The 22,571-nt window shown below is 56.3% G+C and overlaps 1 protein-coding gene across 1 annotated transcript; it reads right to left on the reverse strand.

Moving 5' to 3' along the window:
* Window positions 1–1,731: 1,731 nt before the first annotated feature.
* EPHB4 (EPH receptor B4) lies at window positions 1,732–18,561 on the reverse strand. The gene is made up of 17 exons (XM_045541470.1): window positions 18,010–18,561; window positions 15,318–15,388; window positions 14,789–15,076; window positions 13,650–14,046; window positions 12,225–12,380; window positions 11,644–11,976; window positions 11,197–11,321; window positions 10,646–10,811; window positions 9,422–9,524; window positions 9,113–9,177; window positions 8,892–9,005; window positions 8,548–8,795; window positions 5,207–5,422; window positions 4,803–4,952; window positions 4,196–4,389; window positions 3,854–4,009; window positions 1,732–2,770 (listed from the first exon to the last, which is right to left on the reverse strand). The coding sequence occupies exons 1-17, from the start codon at window positions 18,059–18,061 to the stop codon at window positions 2,641–2,643; spliced, it is 2,964 nt and encodes a 987-aa protein (XP_045397426.1). The 5' UTR covers window positions 18,062–18,561; the 3' UTR covers window positions 1,732–2,640.
* Window positions 18,562–22,571: the final 4,010 nt, after the last annotated feature.

The following is a 22,571-nucleotide window of genomic DNA, read 5'->3' on the forward strand; positions in this document are numbered from 1 at the left end:
GCAGGGAGGGAAGAGGATGAAGGGTAAGCTGCGGCCCCGGGCCCCTGGCATCTGGTACAGGAGAAAAGACTTGGCCCCAGGAGCCCTTGTTCTTAGAGGAAATGAAGTGGCCTCTAAATGCTGTGCCAAGGGTAGTCCAAGGTGACTATGGGTTTCACATTTCTGGTGACGAGATGAATTGCTGGGTAACAGCTAAGGATGGGGAATGCGGCTTTTTCCAAAGGGTGACTCAGCCTGTGACCCTCTGGGGAGGCACCCACCCTACATTCGTCCATTTCCCAAAATGGCCTAGGGGTCACTATGGGAGCTGGGGGAGGGGCCGGGGGCAGGCTGGCCTCTATCAAGTAGCTGCACCCACTCGCCCCAGCCTCAGGCCATGGTGCAAACACCCCATCCCTCCCCAGGGTCAGGCAGGTTCTTGCCTGGGGGAGGGGCTGGGACACCCTTCTTGGGCTCTAAGAAGGGAAGGCTGCCAAGTGGGCAGGGGAAGGTCAGGATGTAGGGCCCCAAGGGAAAGGGGACATGGGTTTGGGGCTGTCAAAGCAGGCAGGGTACCGGGTTCTAGAAAGGCATTGTTACTCTGTGCTCATCCTTGGAGATGGCCACCTCTGCAGGAGGAAAGGGCCCCAGGAAGGGAGAGGTGCCCCTAGCTAGGCCACCCTGCCCAGCAGGACTTCCCCTTCCCATAGTGGGGGGGCTGGGCACGGCAGGAAGGCTCAGGCAGCCTCCACAGCTGGGCATCACGGGGCCTCTGATGCCCACCTGCCTAGACCCTCTCCCCTCGCCATTTTTACTTACCCTTTGCCTCTAGGGCCCCAAGCTGTTATCGGGGGACCCCGCAGTGACCCACATACAACACCAGGGGGCGACTGAGGTACAGAAATGGAAAAAGCTCCTCCAGCTACAGCAGGCCTGCCCCTGCAGGTGTCCCAGAGAGAGGGCAGACACCGGGAGGGGAGCAAAGAAGGAAACTGCAAAGATGGCGGGAAAGAAAACCGGGCAGTTGGAGCTGGGGATTGAACCCATCCTCATCTTCCTGTTGGGCAGGGAGAAGTGGGGGATGGCGGGCAGTGACACTCAGGAGGCTCCCCTCCCCTCCCCTTCCCAGGAGGCTGGGAGAACCTGCCTGGGCAGCATCTTGAATGGGGGAATTGTCCTCGAGGCCCCAGCGCAGCGTGTGTGTGTGTGTGTGTGTGTGTGTGTGTGTGCGTGCGTGCGTGTGTGTGTGTGTGTGTGTGTGTGTGTGTGTGTGTACGTACGTACATGTGGGGGGTCCCCTCCTGCCTCTCCCTGCTCTTCCCCTCCCCCACAGCCTCTAAACCAGCCCCAGCTGTCAACATCTGGCCCACATCTGTCTCCTTCATGACTGGAGCCCCTGCCCCGGCCTGTGCCTCCTCCTCCCTTTTTAGGGGGCTGCAGGGCAAGGCTCAGAGCTCAAGTCTCCCTTCCCTCCCACAGCCCCCTGCCTCTGCTAGGGGAGGTGGGGGGAGGCAGCCCCACCCCGGAGGTGCCCCAGGCTCTTGGCAGAGCCAGCTGGAGCCGTTAGAGGCAGCTGCCAGTGACTCATCTCTCAGGCCCCCACCCCCACCTCAAACAATCCCTGGGGCCCAGAACCATGCCCACCCCCACACTGAAGCCCTGCTGTCCCCAGACCCCTGACCCCTCTCTCAGGGGGCCATAAAGTCCCCCAGACCCCACTGTCCTCAGGATCTAATCCATCCTGGCTCCCGATCACTTCCAGAGCTGGGACACTTCCCATTTTCTTTTATTTATACAAAAAGTTATTTTTTTAAATATAATTTAAGAACCCTCCAAGCACCGACGTTTGACGTTTGACTCTGGTTTCCACCACCACCTCACTGCCCTTTTCACTACCCACCCCCAACAACCCCCCAGACACAACTTGGGGGTCTAGAGGGGGCAGGGGAATGTCTGGGGGTGTGGTGCAACCAAGGCACTGTTCTGGAAAGACACAAGGACAGGTCCCTGTTTCAACTTGGGCAAAGGAGGCAACAGCGAAACAGGTGACCTCCAACACAAAAAGTTATGACAAGAACAGTAGAAAAAACAAAAAACAAAAGGTCAGGGGCGGGGGTGGTGGTGAGGGGGATAAGACCAAAAACAAAACTCAAAAACCTTCAATATGAAGGCAGCAGATGGGAAAGGGGCATTTACAAGGGAAAAATGATTGAGTTTGGTGGCGAAAGCAGCAAGTTGGGACGTCAAAGCCCAATGATTTTGTCACTGGGCCATGACACCCCTTCTTGCCTCCTGGGACAGGCTCCACCCTGGAGCTCGTCACCCTCTCTTTGGTCTGCAGGAACACACTTGTCAAGGTGGGGGAGCACCTGGGGAGGTTAGGAGATTATGGGCACTTCCTTCCCCTCTGGCCACACCCAGTCCTGAGGGAAAGGTACCCTCACCCTTGGTCTGGGGTTACCCACCCAGGTGTGTGGGGGGTGATTTCTACACTCCCATATGGCAGAACCCCCAAATCCTGTCTCTGCAAATTGCCAACTCCCCATCCCGATGAGTTCAAAGTGCAATCCAGTGGGGCACAGGGATGGGGGCCTCTGTGAGTCCCCACTCTGCCCCAGGAGGAAGGGAGGCCGTGTCCCTGGGGTGGGGAGTTCCTGCAGGTCAGTACTGCGGGGCTGGTCCTCCTGTTCCACCGGGGGCTCCAGACTTGGCCTGCGACTTCATGTGCTGGACACTGGCCAAGATTTTCTTCTGGTGTCCCGCCAGAGTGACTCCGATTCGAAGCAGGTCCCTGTGGAGGAACAGAGAGCTCAGTGAGGCAGAGGGGTCCCCACGGTTTGGTCAGGCCTGTCAGCCAATCAGGAAGGCCAGTGGGATGGGGGACTGGCATCAGCAGTTGGCAGGCAGTTTCCAGAGGATTTAGGAGCCAGAGAGGCTGCTGTCCTGCGCAGCTGCAGTGTGTGTGGGGAGGGGTCTGGCTTGGAGGCTTTGGGAAGGGGAGGAAAGAGAGAGAAAAGCCAACAAAACCGAGGTTAGGGGGAAAAGCCACACAGATGGAGGAGGAAGGAGAAGTGAGAAAGAAAAGGCCAAAGAGAGAGAGTTAGAGCTGCGTGGAGAGGATCTGGAGCTGCTGACACCTGGAGACTGAGTTTCGGGGACAGAGGAGGGAGAGGAGGACCCTGTGTCCAGGAGAGGCTGGGCCAAGTCAGGGAGAGGAACGCCCGGGGCCCCACGGGGCAGATCGGCCAGCGACCCTCTGGTTCCAGATTTCTAGTCCTTTTACTTCTGCTATTCAACCCGGGGAGAGAGGAGACCTTAGGAGAGAAATGGGGAGGCAGGAAGGAGGGTACCAGACGGAGGCCAAGCAGGGATAAACAGCATTTGGGAGGCAAAGGAATCATAAAACCGTTTAACATTAAAGCTGGAAAGGATCTCCAAAACCGAGTCCAGTGTTCTCCTTTTATGGGTGGGAAAACAGAACCAGAGTTGACACGTTGTTAATGTGAGAGCCGGGTCTGGAATGTAGATAGAGGCACAAAGATAGATACAGATTGTGACAGATCATGAGTCTCCAAGGAGATGGCCCAGGGCCACGAAGGCGGGAGGAGGTGAGGTGGACACACAAGCTCAGGAGCCCCGGGTCCTCAGCGCCAGGGGCTGTCACTGCTCGGGGCTCTTCTGGGCATGGCGCAGAGCAACTTCCTTAGGGCTGTCCCTCTGAGGAAACAGAGTCGGCACCAGAAGTGGATTCCAAAGGCCCTGCAGACCCTGCGGGGCTCACTCTGGCCCCCACGCTCGCTCGCTCGCTGCTCCCGGGTGCCCCTCTGGCTGCTCCGCAATCCCCACCGCCCCTTCAGCTCCTGCGGCCACTTACTCCGCGGAGATCTGGCTGACCAGCTCGAAGGAGCCAAACCCAGCAGCTGCAAAACTTTCTTCGTATCTTCCCATCTTGATGGCTCGAAGCCACTCGCCCACAGAGCCAAAAGCTGAGTAGTGAGGCTGCCGCTGATCCAGGAGCGGGTGCGAGGCCCTGGGGGGCAAGGATGGGGAGGAATGCTGAGTACCAGGCCTGAGTCAGGGCGGAGAAGCCGAGCTCAGCCTTGCAGAGGCAGACAGCGATCATCCCACTATTGCCAAAGGGACGGATACTTCTGGGAGGAGAGGGTGGCTCGCAGGTGGTTAGCAGAGAGCAGGGCCGATTCCCTGGAGTCCTCACCCGCCATTCTCCCTGGCCACGATTTTGAGGCTGGCAGGGTTCCGGATCATCTTGTCCAGGGCGCTGACCACCTGGGGGAAGCGGGGCCGGGCGTTGCGGTCCTTCTGCCAGCAGTCCAGCATGAGCTGGTGGAGGGAGGTGGGGCAGTCTGGGGGTGGGGGCAGCCGGTAGTCCTGTTCGATGGCATTGATCACCTGGAAGGATGGGGAGAAATGCTGGGTGAGGCAGTCCAGGAAGAAGGAAGATGCCAAGGGCCCCAAGGAGACGGTGACTTAGCAGATGCTGGGATGGGAGCCACAGCCCCCCAGAATCTCAGATCCAGGAACCCTCCTGGCCGGAGCTGAGGCTCTCGGTGGCTGGATGCCCCAGCAGCTGTTGGGCTATGGCGTAGTAGTGCAACCTCCCCACCCTGCCCTCCACCTCCATGTCCTTCTGTGACCCAAATATGGTGCATCGAATGCTCTGATACAAAGATCAACTCTTCTTGTGCCACCCCCTTTAGCTCAAGGACCCAGCAGTTATGACACTCCAGGAACCCGGCCCTCCCTCCCATATCCCAGGTGAGAGAACACTCCAGGGAAGCTTGGTGTGACCATGGGACACTTACGTCCTGATTGCTCATGTCCCAGTATGGCCGCTCCCCAAATGACATCACCTCCCACATCACAATCCCATAACTCCAAGCATCACTGGCAGATGTGAACTTCCGAAAGGCAATTGCCTCAGGCGCTGTCCATCGGATGGGAATCTTCCCTCCCTGCAGGAGGCGCAGGAAACGGTGAGCCGAGGGACTCACTGGCCCAGGCACACTGACCCCCTGCCCTTTGCTTCTCCCCCTTGCTCAGGCCCCAAGCCCCCAATTCCCCAACTCTGTCCTTTTCCTAGACACCTGAAAGCTGGGTTCCCTAAGCTGACTGCCCCCTCCCTGGACCAGAGCTGCCAATCCCTCAGCCGCCCACCTTTCCAACCTGCTGTAAGAACCCACCTCATACCCCTGGTCCCCAGCCTTACCAGAGAGCTCGTGTAGGTGGGATCCGAAGAGTTCTCCTCCAGGAATCGGGACAGGCCAAAGTCAGACACCTTGCAGACGAGGTTGCTGTTGACCAGGATGTTGCGGGCAGCCAGGTCTCGGTGGACGTAGCTCATCTCTGCCAGGTACCGCATGCCCGAGGCGATGCCCCGCAACATGCCCACCAGCTGGATGACCGTGAACTGCCCGTCATTCAGCTGCAGAGCAGACGACGGAGAGGGGCGTGGTTAGGACGGTCCACCCGCTGCCATTCCCCCTCCCGTCCACTTCCTGCACTGTGCCTGTCACTTCCAGTCCCACCTCACGGGTCACCTGTAGAGCTGGCCCACCGAGTTCCCCAGGTGCCTGCTTCCTTTCTCACCCCGAGTTCTCTCAGCTCTTACTCCAGTGTCACAACACGATGCCTATAACTATTCAATGACACTCATTCAGTCTCTCTCAATTAGATATAAGGGGATGCTTTTAAAATTTGTTCTTCCATTTAACCTAGCACAGTGCTTCACAACCAGGAAATACTCAGTGAATGTGTTTTAGTAACATGCCCCTTACATTCGACAGTCCTGTCAGGAAAGTGCTCTGAGCCACGTGTTTACAGGTGGACATGCCTTTGTGCTGATCCAGCTGCAAATCTCAGCACAGCCTTCTAGGACCTGCTGTGTGTTGTTTTGTAAGAGAACAGTGAGGAACTGGAGTATGACCAGTGACCAGCGCCAAAGCCAAGGTCTAACGTGCAACCTTGACCTTTACGGAGTTTGCTCTCACGGGGCAAACCAACCAGTCACGGACAGTTAACTAATCCCATCTTCTGGGTGCAGCTAGGATGCAGGGGACTCTGCAGCCTTCCAGGGCCAGGGACACAGAGTCCAAAAACTCAATTCTGAATGCATGCTCCAAACCCACACCTGCCCTAGGCCTCCCATCTCAGTCCATGAAAACACCACTTGCCAAATGGCCAGGGTGTAGACGTCGGAGTCTGCTGGTTTCTGTCTCCCCGTCTCTGCCACTTGCAATCCATCAGCAAGTTCTGCTGGCCTTGCTTCCAAACATGTCCCCAATCCAACCACTTCCCCCTACCCCGAAGCCTGAATGAAGGACAGCAACAGCCCCCTCACTGGCTCCCAGCTTCTGCTCCTGCTTCCCAGTACCCAGCCAAAGGGATCCCTTTAAACCATCTCACCCTCCTGCTTAAACCCCTCCACAGGCTTCCCCTTGAACCACCCACCTCGGGATCTACTGTTGCTTCTCTGCTCACTGAGTTCAACCACACTGGCCTTTCCCTTTCTTAAACATGCCAAGTTCCTGCCCACTCTGGGTCTCAACTCTCCACCCTAAACATACGCCCCCCCATCTTCTCGCGACTGGCTCTTTCTCATCTACCCAGATGTCATCTCTTCTCCCACCAGCCCTCCCCACTTTCCGTAACTGGACCTTTGTACGGTACCAACATAAACACACACACCCCGGTGTCGAAAACGGAGGGGTCGGGCTGTCCTCATGCTACTCCAGTCTGTGTCAGCACCACTCACGTGTCTGTTGATGGCACCCGTGTAGTCTAGCCACCAAAGCTGAATTTCGAACTTATCAAAACCTCAGATAGAGATTCCCTCATAGGACATACAGAGAAACAAGCTAAATGACTCCCATAGGGAAAAATCCCATAAATCCAGAAGACAGGACATCCAGGGGGACAAGGATCCAGCTCTTCATCAGTCAGTGTCATGACAAGGAACTGTTCAGAATTTAGACAGGCTCATAAAAAATAACAACCAAGTGCAATGCCTGGTCCTGAACTGGATCCTGGTTTGGATAAATCAGCAGTAAAGAACATTTTTTGGGAACAACTGGGGAAACATGAGCATCAATTGGGTATCAAGTGATACTAAGGAGTCACTGTAATTCTGTTAAATTCAACACTCTTTTGCTACATAGAAAAATGTTTTCATTTTTAAAAAAAGATGTCCAGGCTGGGCGCAGTGGCTCACACCTGTAATCCTAGCACTCTGGGAGGCCAAGGTGGGAGGACCACTTGAGGTCAGGAGTTTGAGACCAGCCTGAGCAAGAGTGAGACCCTGTCTCTACCAAAAATAGAAAAAATTAGCCAGGCATTGTGATGCACACCTGTAGTCCCAGCTACTCGGGAGGCTTAGGCAGGAGAATCGCTCAAGCCCAGGAGTTTGAAGTTTTGGTGAGCTGTGATGACACCACAGCACTTTACCTGGGGCAATATAGCAAAACTCTTATCTCAACAACAACAAAAAAGATACTTAATACAGTTTAAAAAATAGCCAGGTACAGTAGCTCGTGCCTACAACTCCATTACTTTGGGAGGCTGAGGCAGGAGGATCGCTTGAGGCTAGAAATTTGAGACCAGCCTGGGCAACACCGTGAGACCCCGTCTCTACAAAAAATTAAAAAAATTAGCTGGGCTCAGTGGCTCACGCCTGTACTCCCAGCTACCCAGGAGGCCGAGGCAGGAGGATCACTTGAGCCCAGGAGTTCAGGGCTGCAGTGAGCTATGATCTTGCCACTGCACTCCAGCCCGGGCAACAGAGTGAGACCCTATCTCTAAAATAATGATAATAATAATAAAAATCAGGCCAGGTGCAGTGGCTCACACCTGTAATCCTAGCACTCTGGGAAGCTGAGGCGGGTGGATTGTGTGAGCTCAGGAGTTTGAGACCAGCCTGAGCAAGAGCAAGACCCTGTCTCCACTAAAAAAAATTATATATATAGAAAGAAATTAGCTGGACAACTAAAAATATGTACAGAAAAAAATTAGCCGGGCATGGTGGTGCACACCTGTAGTCTCAGCTACTTGAGAGGCTGAGGCAGTAGGATCGCTTGAACCCAGGAGTTTGAGGTTGCTGTGAGCTAGGCTGACGCCACGGCACTCTAGCCCGGGCAACAGAATGAGACTCTGTCTCAAAAAAAAAAAAAAAAAAAAATCAGTAAAATCTGTTAAAGTGACAAAAATGAAATAAACTCTTCCCACCTCATCTCCAGCCACTTTTCCATGATCCTGTTTGATTTTTTACACCTCTGAAATGATCTGTTTACTTTTTTAGAAAGCCTGTTTGTTTACTTGTTGGTTTTCAGAGCTGTCTACTTGCCAGGAGCAGAAATCCTGTTTGCTGAGTGTCTGGCTTAATTCCTGGGACCTAGCACAGCGGCTGGTGTGTAGGAGGCGTCAGTAAATATTTGTCAAAAGAAGGAATGACAGCCCCCTGGCCATATGGGTCAGTGGGCCCCAGGCCGAAGCTTCTGGCTTCTCTGGCCGCAGGCGGGGAGTGCAGGGCGCGTGGGAGGGGGCCGAGGGGCTCACCCGCAGGAAGGAGTCCAGGGCGCCGTTCTCCATGAACTCGGTGAGGATCATGACCGGCACACTGTTGGTGACCACACCCTCCAGGCGGATGATGTTGGGGTGCTCGAACTGGCCCATGATGGAGGCCTCACTCAGGAACTCACGCCGCTGCCGCTCCGTGTAGCCCCCCTTCAGGGTTTTGATGGCCACACAGCTCTCCTTCTTGCCGGGGGCCTTGAGCCGGCCCCGGCACACCTCGCCAAACTCCCCTGCAGCAAGGACGTGAGGGTCAGCTCCCCACAAGCCCCAGCATGGCCCTGCCTGCTCTCCACCGCATGCCCGGTGCCAGGCAGTTTGCCTCTCACCTGCGCCAATCACCTCTTCAATCTTCACATAGGAGACGTCGATCTCTTTGGCAAATTCCCTGACAGCCTCATTCGGGTCTTCGTAAGTGAAGGGGTCAATGTAGACCTTAGTACCTGGGGAACCGGGCAGGGCCCCGTTAGCCAAGGAGCAACTTCCACGGGACTCGGAGGGCACCCTCTTACCTCCCAGCCCCTGTTTCCGTCAGATTAGGGCGACCCACCGTGCCCGATGAGATACTGTCCGTGTTTGTCCGAATATTCTGCTTCTCTCCCAGTGCTCTGCTTCCTGTATCCAGTGAGAAAGAAGCAAAAGGTAAACTGAGTCACACAGCTTTATGTCCCCATAGAGGAACACGGGTAAACTCAGTCATGTGTCTCCATGTCCCCATAGAGGAACACGGGAAAGGGAGGAACAGGGATGGAAGAAGATTCCAAGTGAACACAGGCCGGTGCAACACCAGAAAGGCTTGCCCCGGACCACGCGGCAGGTGGCCATCTCCTCAGGGCCCCCAGGTACTCAGAGCCCTTACCTGAGGCAGAGAACCGCAATGACAATCACCACCAGGACCAGCACCACACCCACGACCGCTGTGCCTGCAATGAGGGCCAGCTGCTCCCGCCAGCTGTCACTGTCTGGGGGAGAAAAGGCTGCTGACCAGGAGACCCCGATGGCCCCTGCGGGCCCCAGCCCCAGCCTGTGGCTCCTGAGCTGTGGTCTCCTAAGACCAGGACCCCAGCACGGTGGGACGGGTGGAGGGGGAGGACACAGGTGAGGTGGGGGCCAGGGGATGAACAGTGGGTCGGGAACTATTCTCCACGGGCCTGTGGGCTCCTCTGAAATCCCTCAGGGTAAGGGGGGATGTCTCCCAACCCTGTTACTGCCAGAGCAATTTGGATTTTGTTCTATTATAAATACTCATATCCACAAAAATTCTCATTTGAATGAAAGATTCTAAAGGCGAAAAATTAAGACTTACAGCCAGACAGTAGAAACAACCCAAATGTCCATCAACAGAGAAATGCACAAACGAAATGTGCTACATCCATACAATGGATTATTATTCTCCCATAAAGAGAAACGCAGCATTGTCAACATGCCGCGACATGGATGAAACTCGTTATGCTCAGTGAAAGAAGCGGCCAGTCACAAAAGACCACACATTGCAGACAGGATTCCATTTCTATGAAATATCGGGGTAGGCATGTCTACAGGGACAGAGAGTAGCTCCATGTTTGCCAGGGGCTGGGGTGACAGGAGGATTGGGGGATGATGGCTAAGGGGTGTAGGTTCTCTTTTTAGGGTGCTGAAAATATCCTAAAATTAATTGTGGTGATGGCTGCACAATTCTGTGAATATATTGAAAACCATCGAATTTTGTACGTTCGAAATGGGAGAATTGTATGGCATAGTTGTTACATCTCAATAAAAAATTTTTAAAAAGTCACAAGTTTTAGAAAGCCACTGTTCCAGCACATTAGAACCAACACATGCTACCTCATTTAATCCTCCAAGCCCTGTGAGAGGCTTCACGACATTCCCATTTTCTGGATGAGGGACCTGGGCTCATGGGTCAGGCTGTTGCTAAAGGTCACAAAGCTGGTTGGCCGCCAAGCTGGACTTCACGCCCAGCTTTGGGTTTTGGTTTCTACACCCTACCCTCTCCCCACTAGGCTGTGCCTTGCAGTGGAGAGAAAGAGGGGTGCAGGGATGTGACTTTGGGGTCCCTTGACCATGTGCTGCCCCCCAGGCTCACCGTCCAGCTGGGTCTGGCTGTGGTGCTCCTGGCCGAAGGGCCCATAGCCGGCCTCAGAGCGCGCCCGCACCTGCACCAGGTAGCTGGCTCCCCGCTTCAGCCCCCGCAGCTCCGCCCGGTTTTCCGACGTCTTCAGGAACCGCACACTGCTGGGGCCCTCGGCACCCTGTCCAGGAGGAGGCAGGGACTGGCCGTCACCCACGGCCCCCAGTTTCTGCGGCTCTTCCTGCTTCCCCCCACAACCCCTATGACCCCATCACTAGCATCTTGGTCCTGCTGGGCGGCAGGCGACAGGTGAGGCCTTTGGGTTCACTTCTACATGCACTGTGCAGTGTGCTTTGCATTCATTATATCATCTACTCCTTGCAGCAATTCTGTGCTGGGCCTGTTCTCATAGCTGTTCTACAGATCGGGAGACTGAGGCTTGGGGCAGCCAAGGGGCCAGCCAAGGTCCCACAGCTAACACCTGGTAGAGCTGGAATTCAAATGCTGCCAGATGGCTGCAGTTCAGGTGTCCCAGCTCCACCCCCAGGGCCAGAGCCTGGTCTTACCTTCTCGTGGTACTTGACCTCGTAGTCCAGCACGGCTCCACTGGGCGCCCGGGGAACAGCCCAGGCCAGGCTCAAGCTGCTGGGTGATGACCGAGTCACCCGGATGTCGGACACTGCAGGCGGCACTGGGGACAGAGACACACGGGCCCTTCTGGATGGCAGGTCCAGCTCTTTCTAACTCTTCCTCTGCTGGCTACACGTGTCCCCCTCCAACTGTTCCGGGAACTCCTTCTGATCCTCCCTCCCTGGCCCCTGCCTGGCAACCTCCGCATCTCTCTCTTTCTGCCTCCTGCCCCGAAAGCCTTGACCCTCCATGCTTCCCGGGGACCGCATTCCCCAGCCCCACCCCTCCAGGTCAGGCTCCCAGCCCATCCACACCCCTTGCTGGCCTTTCCCACTGACATGTGTCTCCCATCCAACCACAGGCCGCCTGGCCCCCAGTCTCACCCTCTCGGTCAGTGGTGACATTGACAGGCTCAAACGGGACGGGCCCTGTGGCTAAGGAGGACACCCCATTCAAGGCAGTGACCTCGAAGGTATAGGTGAAGTCAGGACGCAGCCCTCGAACTGCCACCCAGGGCTCCACCAGGTCCCGGGGGCCGGGGTCGAAGGTCAGGTCTCCCCCGCAGGTTGTGCAGGAGCCCCCGGGGCGGCACTCGCGGCAGCGGAGGGCATAGGTGAGGTCCTCTCGGCCGCCGGACTCGAGGGGGGCACTCCACTCCAGGTACAGGGAGGAGCCATTCAGGCGGGGAACCACGCTTCGTGGAGCGGAGGGTGGGGCTGTGGGAGACGGGGAGTCAGGCAGAGGCTGCCCCAATCTGCAGGGCAGGGAGGGGGCAGCAGAGGGACAGGCAGCCGCGATGACCTCCTGCCTTGGAGATGGTGTGTTTCCCCTGCTCCCCCAGGCTGGGGACCAGCGTGCCAGGGTCAACAGGAGGAAGCCCAGGGAGGACGGGGGCCGTGGTGGGTCCGCCCCAGGGGTCTGCACTCCCTCCCCAATGAACTGCCCCTGGTTGCCGGTCACTTACTGGTGCAGGGTGCACCCCGGGGGTCCGTGCGAGCCCGAAAGTACCCAATTCGGCACTGGCAGATGGGTGATCCAATGGTGTTAGAATGGCTGTTGGCTGGGCACGGCTGGCAGGACCCCTCTCCTGACAGGGGCTTGAAGGTGCCCTGGGCACAGGCTGAGAGAGAGAGAGATTTTTCATCAAAAGCATGCACCAAACATCCAGTTGCATTTAAGGTTGCACGAAGTGCTAAGGCAGGAGAATGGAAGGATGTCAGAAACCTGACCTCTAAGAGGAGAAAGGAGACCCTCCCTCCACAGCAGGGTCCTAACCATTTTTGACCCTGACCGTGGCAGTCTGGGGAAGCCTACAGATCCCTGCTCAGGATAATGATTTTAAACGTACATCACAAAACTGGATTGCAAAGGAAGCAAAGTAAGTTGAAATGATCAAAACATTAAGAAAACAAGCTCATGATATAGCAACATTTGCATTTCTTTATTAACAAGATATAGTAGGTCTCATAATCTCTGTGACGTGGAAGTCATGGTGAGCAAAAACATTTTGATATTCTTTCAGCACCTGGAATGGGGTGTAGGTACCCGTGATTTGTCAGGTGCTCAAGTCTCAGGTCCTGCTGCGACCACAGGGCAGTTGCTGACATTCCACACGGTGGAATTTCAGGTGGAGAGTTGTGAAAACAAAAAGTCATTTTTTTCCTCCACCAAAGCCCACGGATTCCCTACATCCCATCTACAAAACCCAGGCTAATGCCGGGCGCGGTGGCTCACGCCTGTAACCCTAACCCTCTGGGAGGCCGAGGTGGGTGGATCGCTCGAGGTCAGGAGTTCAAGACCAGCCTGAGCGAGACCCCATCTCTACTAAAAATAGAAATAAATTATCTGGCCAACTAAAAATATATATAGAAAAAATTAGGCGGGCATGGTGGCACATGCCTGTAGTCCCAGCTACTCGGGAGGCTGAGGCAGTAGGATCGCTTAAGCCCAGGAGTTTGAGGTTGCTGTGAGCTAGGCTGACACCACGGCACTCACTCTAGCCCAGGCAACAAAGTGAGACTCTGTCTCAAAAAAAAAAAAACAAAAACCAAAAAACCCAGGCTAAGCAGCCCTGCTCTAGAGAAAAAGCTAAGTGAGAATTCACTATCAGCAAATTAGAGGCCACAATGAACAAGAACAGCACCATGATCCCTTTGTCCTGAGCCACACAATGTCCCCTCCCCAGGCCAGTCCTGCATCTGGAGTTGGACAGGGTTAGAGAGAAGAGTCTGGAAGTTAGGAAGGGCTCAGAAAACGGGCCCTCCAGGAACTGAGTGCCCAGGACAGTGAAAAATATTCAAAACGAAAACTTAGGAAGTGGGTCCACGAGTGGGGTGTGGGACCCTTCCCCCAGACAGGCAGGCTTCGTGAGGGAAGCTCCAGCCCTCACCTCGGCACTTGGTGTTTCCCTCGGCAGCCTCGAACCCCGGAGCACAGCTGCAGCCTGTCACCGGCTGCTCGGCCCACTGGCCGTCCTCGCGGCAGTAGAGGCTGGGGCCAGGGCCTGGGGCAGGGACGGCATCGGCCACGCAGCTCCCCGCCACGGGCACGACCAGCTCCCGAGGCACAGTCTCCGGGAAGTGGGTTAGGTTCACAGTCAGTGGGGGACACTTCTTGTAGAAGAGGTGCAGTGACAGCAGGGCCATGCAGGCCCCCTGGTCCTGGAAGGCCAGGTAGAAGCCGGCCTTGCTGAGTGGTCCCAGACGCAGGGTCTTAACGTTCACCTTCCCCGTGGCCTCGGCTCCAGGGCGCTTCCGGGTCAAATGCTCAGCAGCCACCGTGTCCACCTGCCGGGCGGGGAAGATGCACTGCTGCTGTCCCCACTCCCGTGAGGACCCAGGGACTATCTTCTTCCCCGCTCACCCTCCCTGACTTCCTGGGTTCCTGTTCCGGAACCTTCTCTCCACCTTCCACAGTGCACACTTTCCTGTAGGTTCCAACATCGTCCATCCATCCTTAATGAGCTCCTACCATGTATCCAGCCTCTGTCCTGCACCCGTTCAGTTACTCGTTCAACAAACATTTACCAACACCCACGCCACACGAGGCCCTGACCCCAGAGCCAGTAAGACACAAACGAATGACTCTCCGAGAAGTTATAAAGCACCAGGGTACTGGGCCAGTTATGTGCACAGTGCAGGATTCCAGGGCACACAGAATCAGCCAAGGCCGCACAGAGAGACCTCGGGCTGGAACTTGGAAGACAGGTAGGGTTGGGTGGAAGAGGCCGGGAGAAAGCATGCAGGGCGATGCATCAGGTGACGCGGAGCCGGGGGCTGTGAACGTGTCGTCAGGGAACAGAAGCACAGTGGGGTAGGGTGGCTGAGGTGTCGCAGAAGCAGCATGAGCCTGGGCCTCCCAGGGGGCCGGGCCAGGCAGCCAACACGCACTCCACTGCTCCACCCTGGGGACCACCTTCTTCCCTCCCCAGACTTAAGCCTCCTCCTTCCAGCCCCCTGCAGCCCTGCCAAAGGCCTGCTTGCTGGGAGCCCACCTTGGTTGTGGCCGAGTCCCAGGGCGGCTGGGTACCTTGATGTAGGGATTCTCCATCCAGGCTGGCGAGATGGCTGTGGCCGTGTCAGCATCACTCTCATAGTAGAAGACAGTGAAGGTCTCCTTGCAGGAGCGTCCGGCCCGCGGCAGGGACAGGCACTCGAGCATGGTGAAGCGCAGCGTGGCGTACACGTGGACGGCACCGCGCCGTGGGACCCAGCCGGTGCGCAGCCAGTGGGCCAGGCCCGGGGCCCGCTGCACGTCGCACACCTCGTAGGTGCGCACACTGTGCTGCTCCTCGTCCAGGCCGCTCAGCTCCTCCCACTGTGGGGAGAGGGGGCTCAGCCTGGGGCCTACATGGGGCATTTCTCACAGAGGAACTGCGAGGAACTGGGGGGGGAGGCTGCTGGGGGTCCTCTCAGAGCGAGGGCTCAGAGGAATATTTGCTCAGGCTGCTGCCATCTGGGGCAGTGAGGGGGGTCCAGGAAGCAGGCAGTGCAGTCACCTCTCCTCCTTCCTCCCTCAGTTTCCCTCCAGAGCCCCAGCTCCCGGGCCCAGCTCTTACCTGCCCCTCCACCTGAGGGAACGTCACCCACTTCAGATCAGCAGTTTCCAATTTTGTGTTCAGCAGGGTCTCTGAGACAGACGAGAGACAAAGTCAGCACTTGGGGCAGGGAGGGGGCCAGGAGGACCAGACCCCTGGGAACTGAGACAGGTGGGTCCTCTTAGCTCTAAGCTAGAGGCATGCGGGGGGGGGGGGGGGGAGCTATGCCCTCTGCACCTCCCTCTGACTTCCCACCTCTTTTTCTTAATGCCAACCCCACCCCCAACAGCTGGCAGGTCCCCAGACTCCCACAGATCTGGGCCTCCCTGAGGACTGTGCCCTGAAGCAGGGGTAAAAACCAAAATGCTGGAAGGGAAGCAGGATCAACAGTGCAGAAAGGGTTAAAAGGAGAGCTACCCTGGGCCTGACCAGCACCCAGCACGTGGGCAAAGGGCTTCTGGCAGAGGACACACCTCCCTAGGGGAGGTCTCAGCCTCTACATTCCCTTCCCTGTCTACCCCCAACTCCATTCCCCTTCCAAGTCCCCACCCCCTCCTCAGGCCTCCACCCCCTCCCTCCTCTAAAGTGGTGCTCTGCAACTGAGGCCCAGCCGGGTCCCCTCCCCAGAACCCCTCCCTGCCAGGCCTCAAGGAAGTGCTGGAGGCCAGGACTCCTGGGTTCCCGCCTGGGCCCCCGCAGAGGCCTCACATCTGGATTTGGTTATGGGAAGGCGAAGGGGAGGAGAATTGGGGGGGGATGAACACACCTGGCTTGGCTTGCATCATGGGGGAGGGGACAGGCACTGGCGGAAGGGGGGATTAGGAAAAACTACACAGCCCCTGGCAGTGGAGGGTGGCGTGAGGATGGGGGAAGGTGGGGGGTCCCCTGGGAGGAGCAGAGATGGGGCCCCCCGGGAAGTCAGCAGCACACCTGGGACCAGCACCATGGGGGCTGCAGGAGAGAGGGAAGGGGGGTGGGTGGGAGGTGGAACAGCTCCTCCCAGGGACCAAGTGATGTCCAGGGGGCTGGGGCAGGAGGCAGGCAGACCCGACCAGCCTGAGGTGAGGCCCTGGGCCCCCATGGTGGTAGGAGACAGCCCAGCACATTGGGGACAGGATGCTCGGGTTCTGGGGAGGGGGGGATAGAGGCTGTCGTCTCCACCCTCCATTGTTCCAGCCTGGATAGTGTTTTCCTGTCTCCAATTTACACACTGTCTCTGCCTCAGGGCTGTCCTCAGCTGAGCGCTGGCTCACTTTCTCTCACCCTATCTGGGGCTCTGGCCTCCAGCTTGCTTTGATCTGTCAGTTAGCTGCCTCTCACCTCTCTCTGTCCCACTCTCTGTCCACTGCCATTTCTCTTCCTGTCTCTATCTCTTCTTGCTTTTGTGTCTCCCACCCTTTTCACCTTTCTTCGGACACATGGCTTTGGATAAATTACTTGACGTTTCTAAACCTCAGTCTCTTCATCTGAGAAATGGGGGCAATACTACCTCCCACCCCCAGCATTGTCGGGACAGTGAAAATAGCATTTGTGAAGTGCTAGGCACAGGCCTGGTGCTCGGGCAGCTCTCAGGCACAGGCATGGGAGTAACCATTTCCTCTCTGCATCCATCCTTTCCTCTCGCCACACTTCGCCCTGCGGTTTTTCTGCCCCTTTGGCCTCCCTCTTCCCCCATCCACGGTCCTCTCTCTCTCCTTCTCTGAGCCAGGCAAACCCACCTTCACTCCCTCCCCACATCTCTCCTTTGATCCCCAGCCCAGAGCAGACCTGCCCTGCCTGGGGGAGAGGGGTTTTCCCCCTACCTGCCTTTGATTCCTCCCCCTGCAGGAGCCCCCATGACCCACTCCCTAGAGACCACTTTGATAGGTAGTGAAGGGGTGGGAAGCAGCTCAAAGAAAGGAGATTAGGGACCCAGGAGGGTTTACACGGCTCTGGGCTCCCCCTCTAGGGGAGGAGGAGGGACACAGACTCATGGATGAAGAAATATTTGGAGGTGAATATAGAAAAACAAACATTTGGAGGAGAGACTAGGAGGTCGTAGTTGGGCTGAGTTAGGGCCACACCACGGGCTGTGTAGGTCCATTTCTGCTGGCCGGCTGAAGGACTCAGGTCTAGATGGCATTTAGAGGGGTGGGGTGCAGCCCGGGGAAACCAGGGAAGGGGTCGCGCTGCAGCAAGGGCAGTGGCTGGGAGAGCGATGGGGGGGTGTGTGGAGTGTAAATGCAGAAGGCCATCCTGACAGCAGTGTGCAACCGCGGGACCAAGCTGTGGGTGCTAAGGAACTGCCGGCGGGGGTCGTTTTATGGCCTAGCCCGAAGTTCTGCCTGGTCTGCAGTTGCTCTTCCAGAAACGTTCCCTCATGTTCGGGGAGAGGTGGGGAGTGGGACAGAAACTCTGCAGATAGTTTTGGAGATCGGGGTAGGGAGGGCAGGAAAGGCTGCCAAGGGCGTCTGGAGTCAGCAGTACGAATCCGGGGAGCCGGGCTAAGGGGAGCGTCCCGGGTCGCCGCTCGACTCCATCTCTTCCCAAACAAAAGAAAACTCCACTCCCCGCCGGGCCGCCTCCTCCTCGCCCCCCCTCCCGCTCCAGCTCCGTTGGTCCGAAGCGTCTGGGTTGGGGTGCTGGGATAGGGGTAGAGAGAGGTCGGCTCCTCTACTCTGAGACCCAACTCTGGGGGCCCCAGGAGTGACGGGGTGCCCCCAAGGAAACTCACCTTCTAAAGCGGTGACGAGCGAAGCCCAACAGAGCAGCGCCCGGAGCTCCATGGCGCCGCCTGACTCCGGTATGATCCGATCCGAGTTTGGGGGGCCCTAGCCCCCCCAGGGTTGACCCCCCTCCCCCGGGCGGGTGGACGCCGACTCCCTGCGCGGGACTCTCCGTCGGCGCCCTTAGCGCGGGGCCATGTGGGCGCGCCGGGCTCCGGGCGGCGGCGCCCAGGTGTGGCCCCGCGTCTCCGCCGCGCGCGCAGGCGGCCGGCCGGGGGCGTCCTGGCAGTGGCCGCGCCGGGCGGGCGCAGAGCGAGACGTGGCCGGAGCAGGGGATCCTCCGGGGCCTCGGGGTCCCGCCCCGGCTGGCGGGGGGTGAGCCGGCCGCTCGCGTTCTCCCCCCCTCCCTGGAGTGACGCTGCTCGCGCTGCGGGGCCAAGTGCGCTCCGCGCGGGCGGGGAGGGTGGGAGCCCGAGCGGGGACGGAGCGGGAGGGAGGGAGACTACGGCGAGGGGCCGGGCGGGCCGGGCCGGGGCTGGGCCGCGCCGGGACTGGGCCGGGCGGCGCCTGGCCCGGGAGGGAGGGGCGCGCGGGGGGCGGGGCAGCTCCCCCCAGCCCGGGCTCGACGAGGGGGCCCGGGCACGCTGATTGGAGCGCGCGCTGCTGAATAATTCATGAGGGAAGCGGAGAGGGGCGCCCAGCGGAGCAGGTCGGGAAGTTGGGAGAAAGTTTGGTGAAGGGGGAGGGGTAGCGGGTAGGGAGCCCGGGGACCGCCCAGACGAGCACAGTGGCCGTGCGCCTTGCCCGGGACCGAGCACGTCCGGGCTGGGGCCCAGGGACCCCCGGGACAGGCCCGAACCCGGCAGACACCAGGGGAGCAGGGAACACACCAAGTAACAGGGAGGGCCGCACGGGCGTGCGCGCAATGTGCATGCAGCACACACACAAAGCCCGCTCTGAGCTCGCTGCGGACCTGAGATTCCACTCTTGGATGCGCCCACCACCCCTAGTTGGCGCAGGGAACTGCTGCCGGGGGGCGGAGGGGAAGGGAAGGAGAAAAAAAGAGGTAGAAGCTTTTGAGGATGGAGGCTCGCCCAGAGGACCCGGAGCTAACGTTCACACAATCATTCCGTAAACACTAAGTATTGGGGACCTGCTGTGCGCGCAGCCTGGCGCTAAAAATGTGCAGAGGAGGTGCGCACTGGGTTGCGCTGGGGAGGAGTATAGAAAAATCAAGGAAGCGAGGGTAAATAAAAGGTAGGTTTGTCCGAGAGGGTGAGGGGTCCGGATAGATCTGCAAATCACCCTTCTCACTCTCACTCTCGCGTTTGGGGGGCGGGGTTCCCCCGCCGCCCGCAGCCGTGACCCCGGAGGCTGGGGCTGGGGCTGCTGCTGCTGTCTTTCCTGAGGCTGTTTCCTGTCTGGCTCCTGGGGGCCCTCGGGATGGTTGGGAGGGGCCCTTCCTCTCATTGCCAACTCCCCCCCCTTCCCATCCATCACTTAGTAGGGAGGGTCCAGGAAAGCCGTGCTCCTCCCACCAGTCCCCCTTTCTACTTCAGGGGTACCTATAGTGTGGATCACTGGGTGGAGGGATGGGGGTGTGTGTGCTGCATGAGCCAGCCCCTGCAAGAGTTGGAAGGAAAGGACTTCGACTCAGAAAGTAATTAAGGGGGACAGAGTCTGGAGCAGCTAAGCGGCCAAAAGATAAGGAAGGAGGAGTCCAGGATGCTTGGGGGGCTTTCGAGCTCCCTGACCCCCACCCCCCAGAGAGGACAGCCAGGCCTGGGATGACCTCTTGTCCCAGCCTACTTATCTTCCTCCACAAGAGGTGCTCCCCACACCCCTGCCCTTCCTCGTTGCCCTGCCTGGGTCCTGCTCCGGGGTGGGGGGGTCACCGAGGGCAGGAAACAGCCGGCTTCGCTGGAGCCAGGCAGACCAGGCTGGAGCTGGGAATCCCCTCCTCCCTTCCCGATCGGGCCGGCCTTCCCTTCTCTTACGCAGCTCTCCCTCCCTGTCATCCACACGTGCCCCCAACCCTCCCCTTTTGTTGCCCCCCAGCCCCCCCGCACCTGGATCTTCCATGCTCTAAAAGTTATGTCTTCTATCTCCTCCTGGGCTGTGCCCTTGACACCCCTGTCCCCAGACCCTTGATTGCTTGAATTTTCCCATTTAGTGGGAGATGCAGTTCATCATGAGGGGGTGGGTACACAGAGGAGTCACATGCCTGAACAAGGGAGAGACACACACCACAGCGAAATGAGGCAGGGTGGACTGAGGGGCTTGATGAGACAGAGGGGTGAAGGGGTGAAGCAGTTCCCTTCAGACTGGAGCCCTGTGTATTGATCCCTGGGGGCCAGGACCCCTCAGCTAGAAGGCAGAGAGGGCCCTAGGTTAGAAAACACCCATCCTGTCCCATGTCAGGTCATCAGTCCCACTCCCCAGCCTGTAACCAGGTTCCTATTACCTACTGTATACGACTCAAAGAATCAAAGAATGAATAAACAAAACCTTTATTGAGCATCTACTACATGCCAAGTGATCACTGTGCTAGTTTTTAAGATATGCAAAACATGGCACCTGGCCTCAAAAAGAACCTGGTGAAAATTAATATAATTTTTTGTATCATCTCGTGCATTATAATCTGGTGAAAATCCCGTGATTTCCCCTTTCCATGGCGATGACATCTGAGATCTTTCACTCCACTTCTCAGGAACCACCCTTGGTCTATCCTGTGTGTGTGAGATCATTTCCTCCATACCTAGACCACCCAGAACCCAGAACCGCTTTCCAGGCAAGCTAATTCAGTAGCCATTGAATTGCATGACACAGGTGAGCAGTGTCGCTACCCGAATCCATGCTTGTTCTACAGACCTCAACAAATCTCTCCTTTCCTCATTATTAGAGCACTTCACTGTCCCCCCACCCCAGATGTTAGGGTGTCACCCTCATTCTCTGCCCAGAGCAATAAACTGCTGTCACACACTGCCTTGCCAGGACTTGTGCAGAGCATCCCTGAATAGCTGGTAGAGTTTCTTTTTGTTGTCCACATAGTGAGAATTGTTTTGCATAGTGTTAAGAGTTAGAACTTTTGCTATGTGTAATAAATAACAAACAACAAATCATCCCTTTTCTCAGTAAATCATTGACCTTGTCACCTCTCTTCCCATATCCCAGTTTCCCCCCTTCTGAGCCACCTAATTGTGTCAGGTACAAAGTTCAGGTTTACCTGGAAGTTCATGAAGTTTAAGCCCCAGTGCCTCTCACCTGCCTGGCTTCTTCCACTGCCCTAGTTAATGAATGCCATCAATTTAAACAGTTTTTAGTGTGTGTCACAGCAGGAGAACACTTGATCTGAAATTTTACAGCTCTATTATGAAAGAAATTTGATAGAGGTTTTGACATTCCCAATTATGAGTTGTAAAGATCAAAGAAATTTTATAAACCCTCAATAATGAAAGAAAAAAAATTCGATCTGTTATACAATACAATATTACAAAAATCATTATCATAGGTAATTATAGATGATTTTTGTAATAGGTGGTCAAAGAATACATATCTAAGAAAACCATAGGAAATGAAAGTATTACAGAGGTGTATCAGGCTTATTTGCTACAAATATTGTTATTTTTCTAGATTTTGTAATATTTATGATATTTGTCACCTTTTAAACATTTGCCACTGGTTGTGATTTCTCAATCTAAACACATTAATTTTTATATCTAATTTTATAATCATAATTTTATTTTCACTTTCTTAAGGAGGGTCCCCCAAATTGTATAAACTTTAGGACCCACAAAATCTGAACCCACCCCTGTATGCAGAGTGTCCTATACAAAGTGTAAATAAAACTTCATTAATTTATTAGTGACTGCATATTTACTTGTGTGTGGCTCTATGTTTCAGGAAAGCAGGTAAACGGATGTTGTGCCCACCACTGTAAGTCCTGTGCAGGTCTGGCCCATAATAAGTGCTTAATGAATATTTGTTGACTATTTATTTATTTAGAGACAGGGTCTTACTCCGTCACCCAGAAATATAGTGGCCCTATCATAGCTCACTGTAACCTTGGGCTCCTGGGCTTAAGCTATCCTCCTGCCTCAGCCTCCCAAGTAACAAGGACTACAAGGTCACACCATTATGCCTGGCTAATTTTTAAAAAATTTTTTTGTAGAGATGGGGGTCTTGCTATATTGCCCAGGCTGGTCTCCCCAAAATCCTAGTCTCAAGCCATCCTTCCACCTTGGAGCACTTATTTATTGAACATTTACAATGGGGCAGGATGGAGAACATAAAGCCATCCTCTGCCTTCCAGGACTGGACAGCCCAGGGGTAGAAACATACATGAGACCCATGAGGTTAGGTGTGAGCATAAGTAGTGGTATCCAGAGAGTCCCAGAGGATCAGGGAGGAAGCACAGCTAATCCAGCCTACAAGTTCCAGGTGCACTTTCTATAGAAGGTTGGTGCTGTCTGGATGAGTCTTAGTGAAGGCTGGTGGGAAAGGAGTTTAAAGGCAGAAGCAGCAACAAATATAGAAGTGCAGACATGGTGAGATCTCCCCATTCAGAGAG

This window comes from Lemur catta, chromosome 2 (genome assembly GCF_020740605.2).
Source record: "Lemur catta isolate mLemCat1 chromosome 2, mLemCat1.pri, whole genome shotgun sequence".
NCBI lineage: Eukaryota > Metazoa > Chordata > Mammalia > Primates > Lemuridae > Lemur > Lemur catta.

Coding starts and splice junctions, on each gene's coding strand:
- EPHB4 (XM_045541470.1), bottom strand. CDS start 18,061: ATGGAGCTCCGGGCGCTGCTCTGTTGGGCTTCGCTCGTCACCGCTTTA. Junction 14,047..14,788: donor TGGAGAATCCCTACATCAAG/GTACCCAGCCGC, acceptor CCCGCCCGGCAG/GTGGACACGGTGGCTGCTGA. Junction 11,322..11,643: donor TGTCACCACTGACCGAGAGG/GTGAGACTGGGG, acceptor CTCTGTCCCCAG/TGCCGCCTGCAGTGTCCGAC.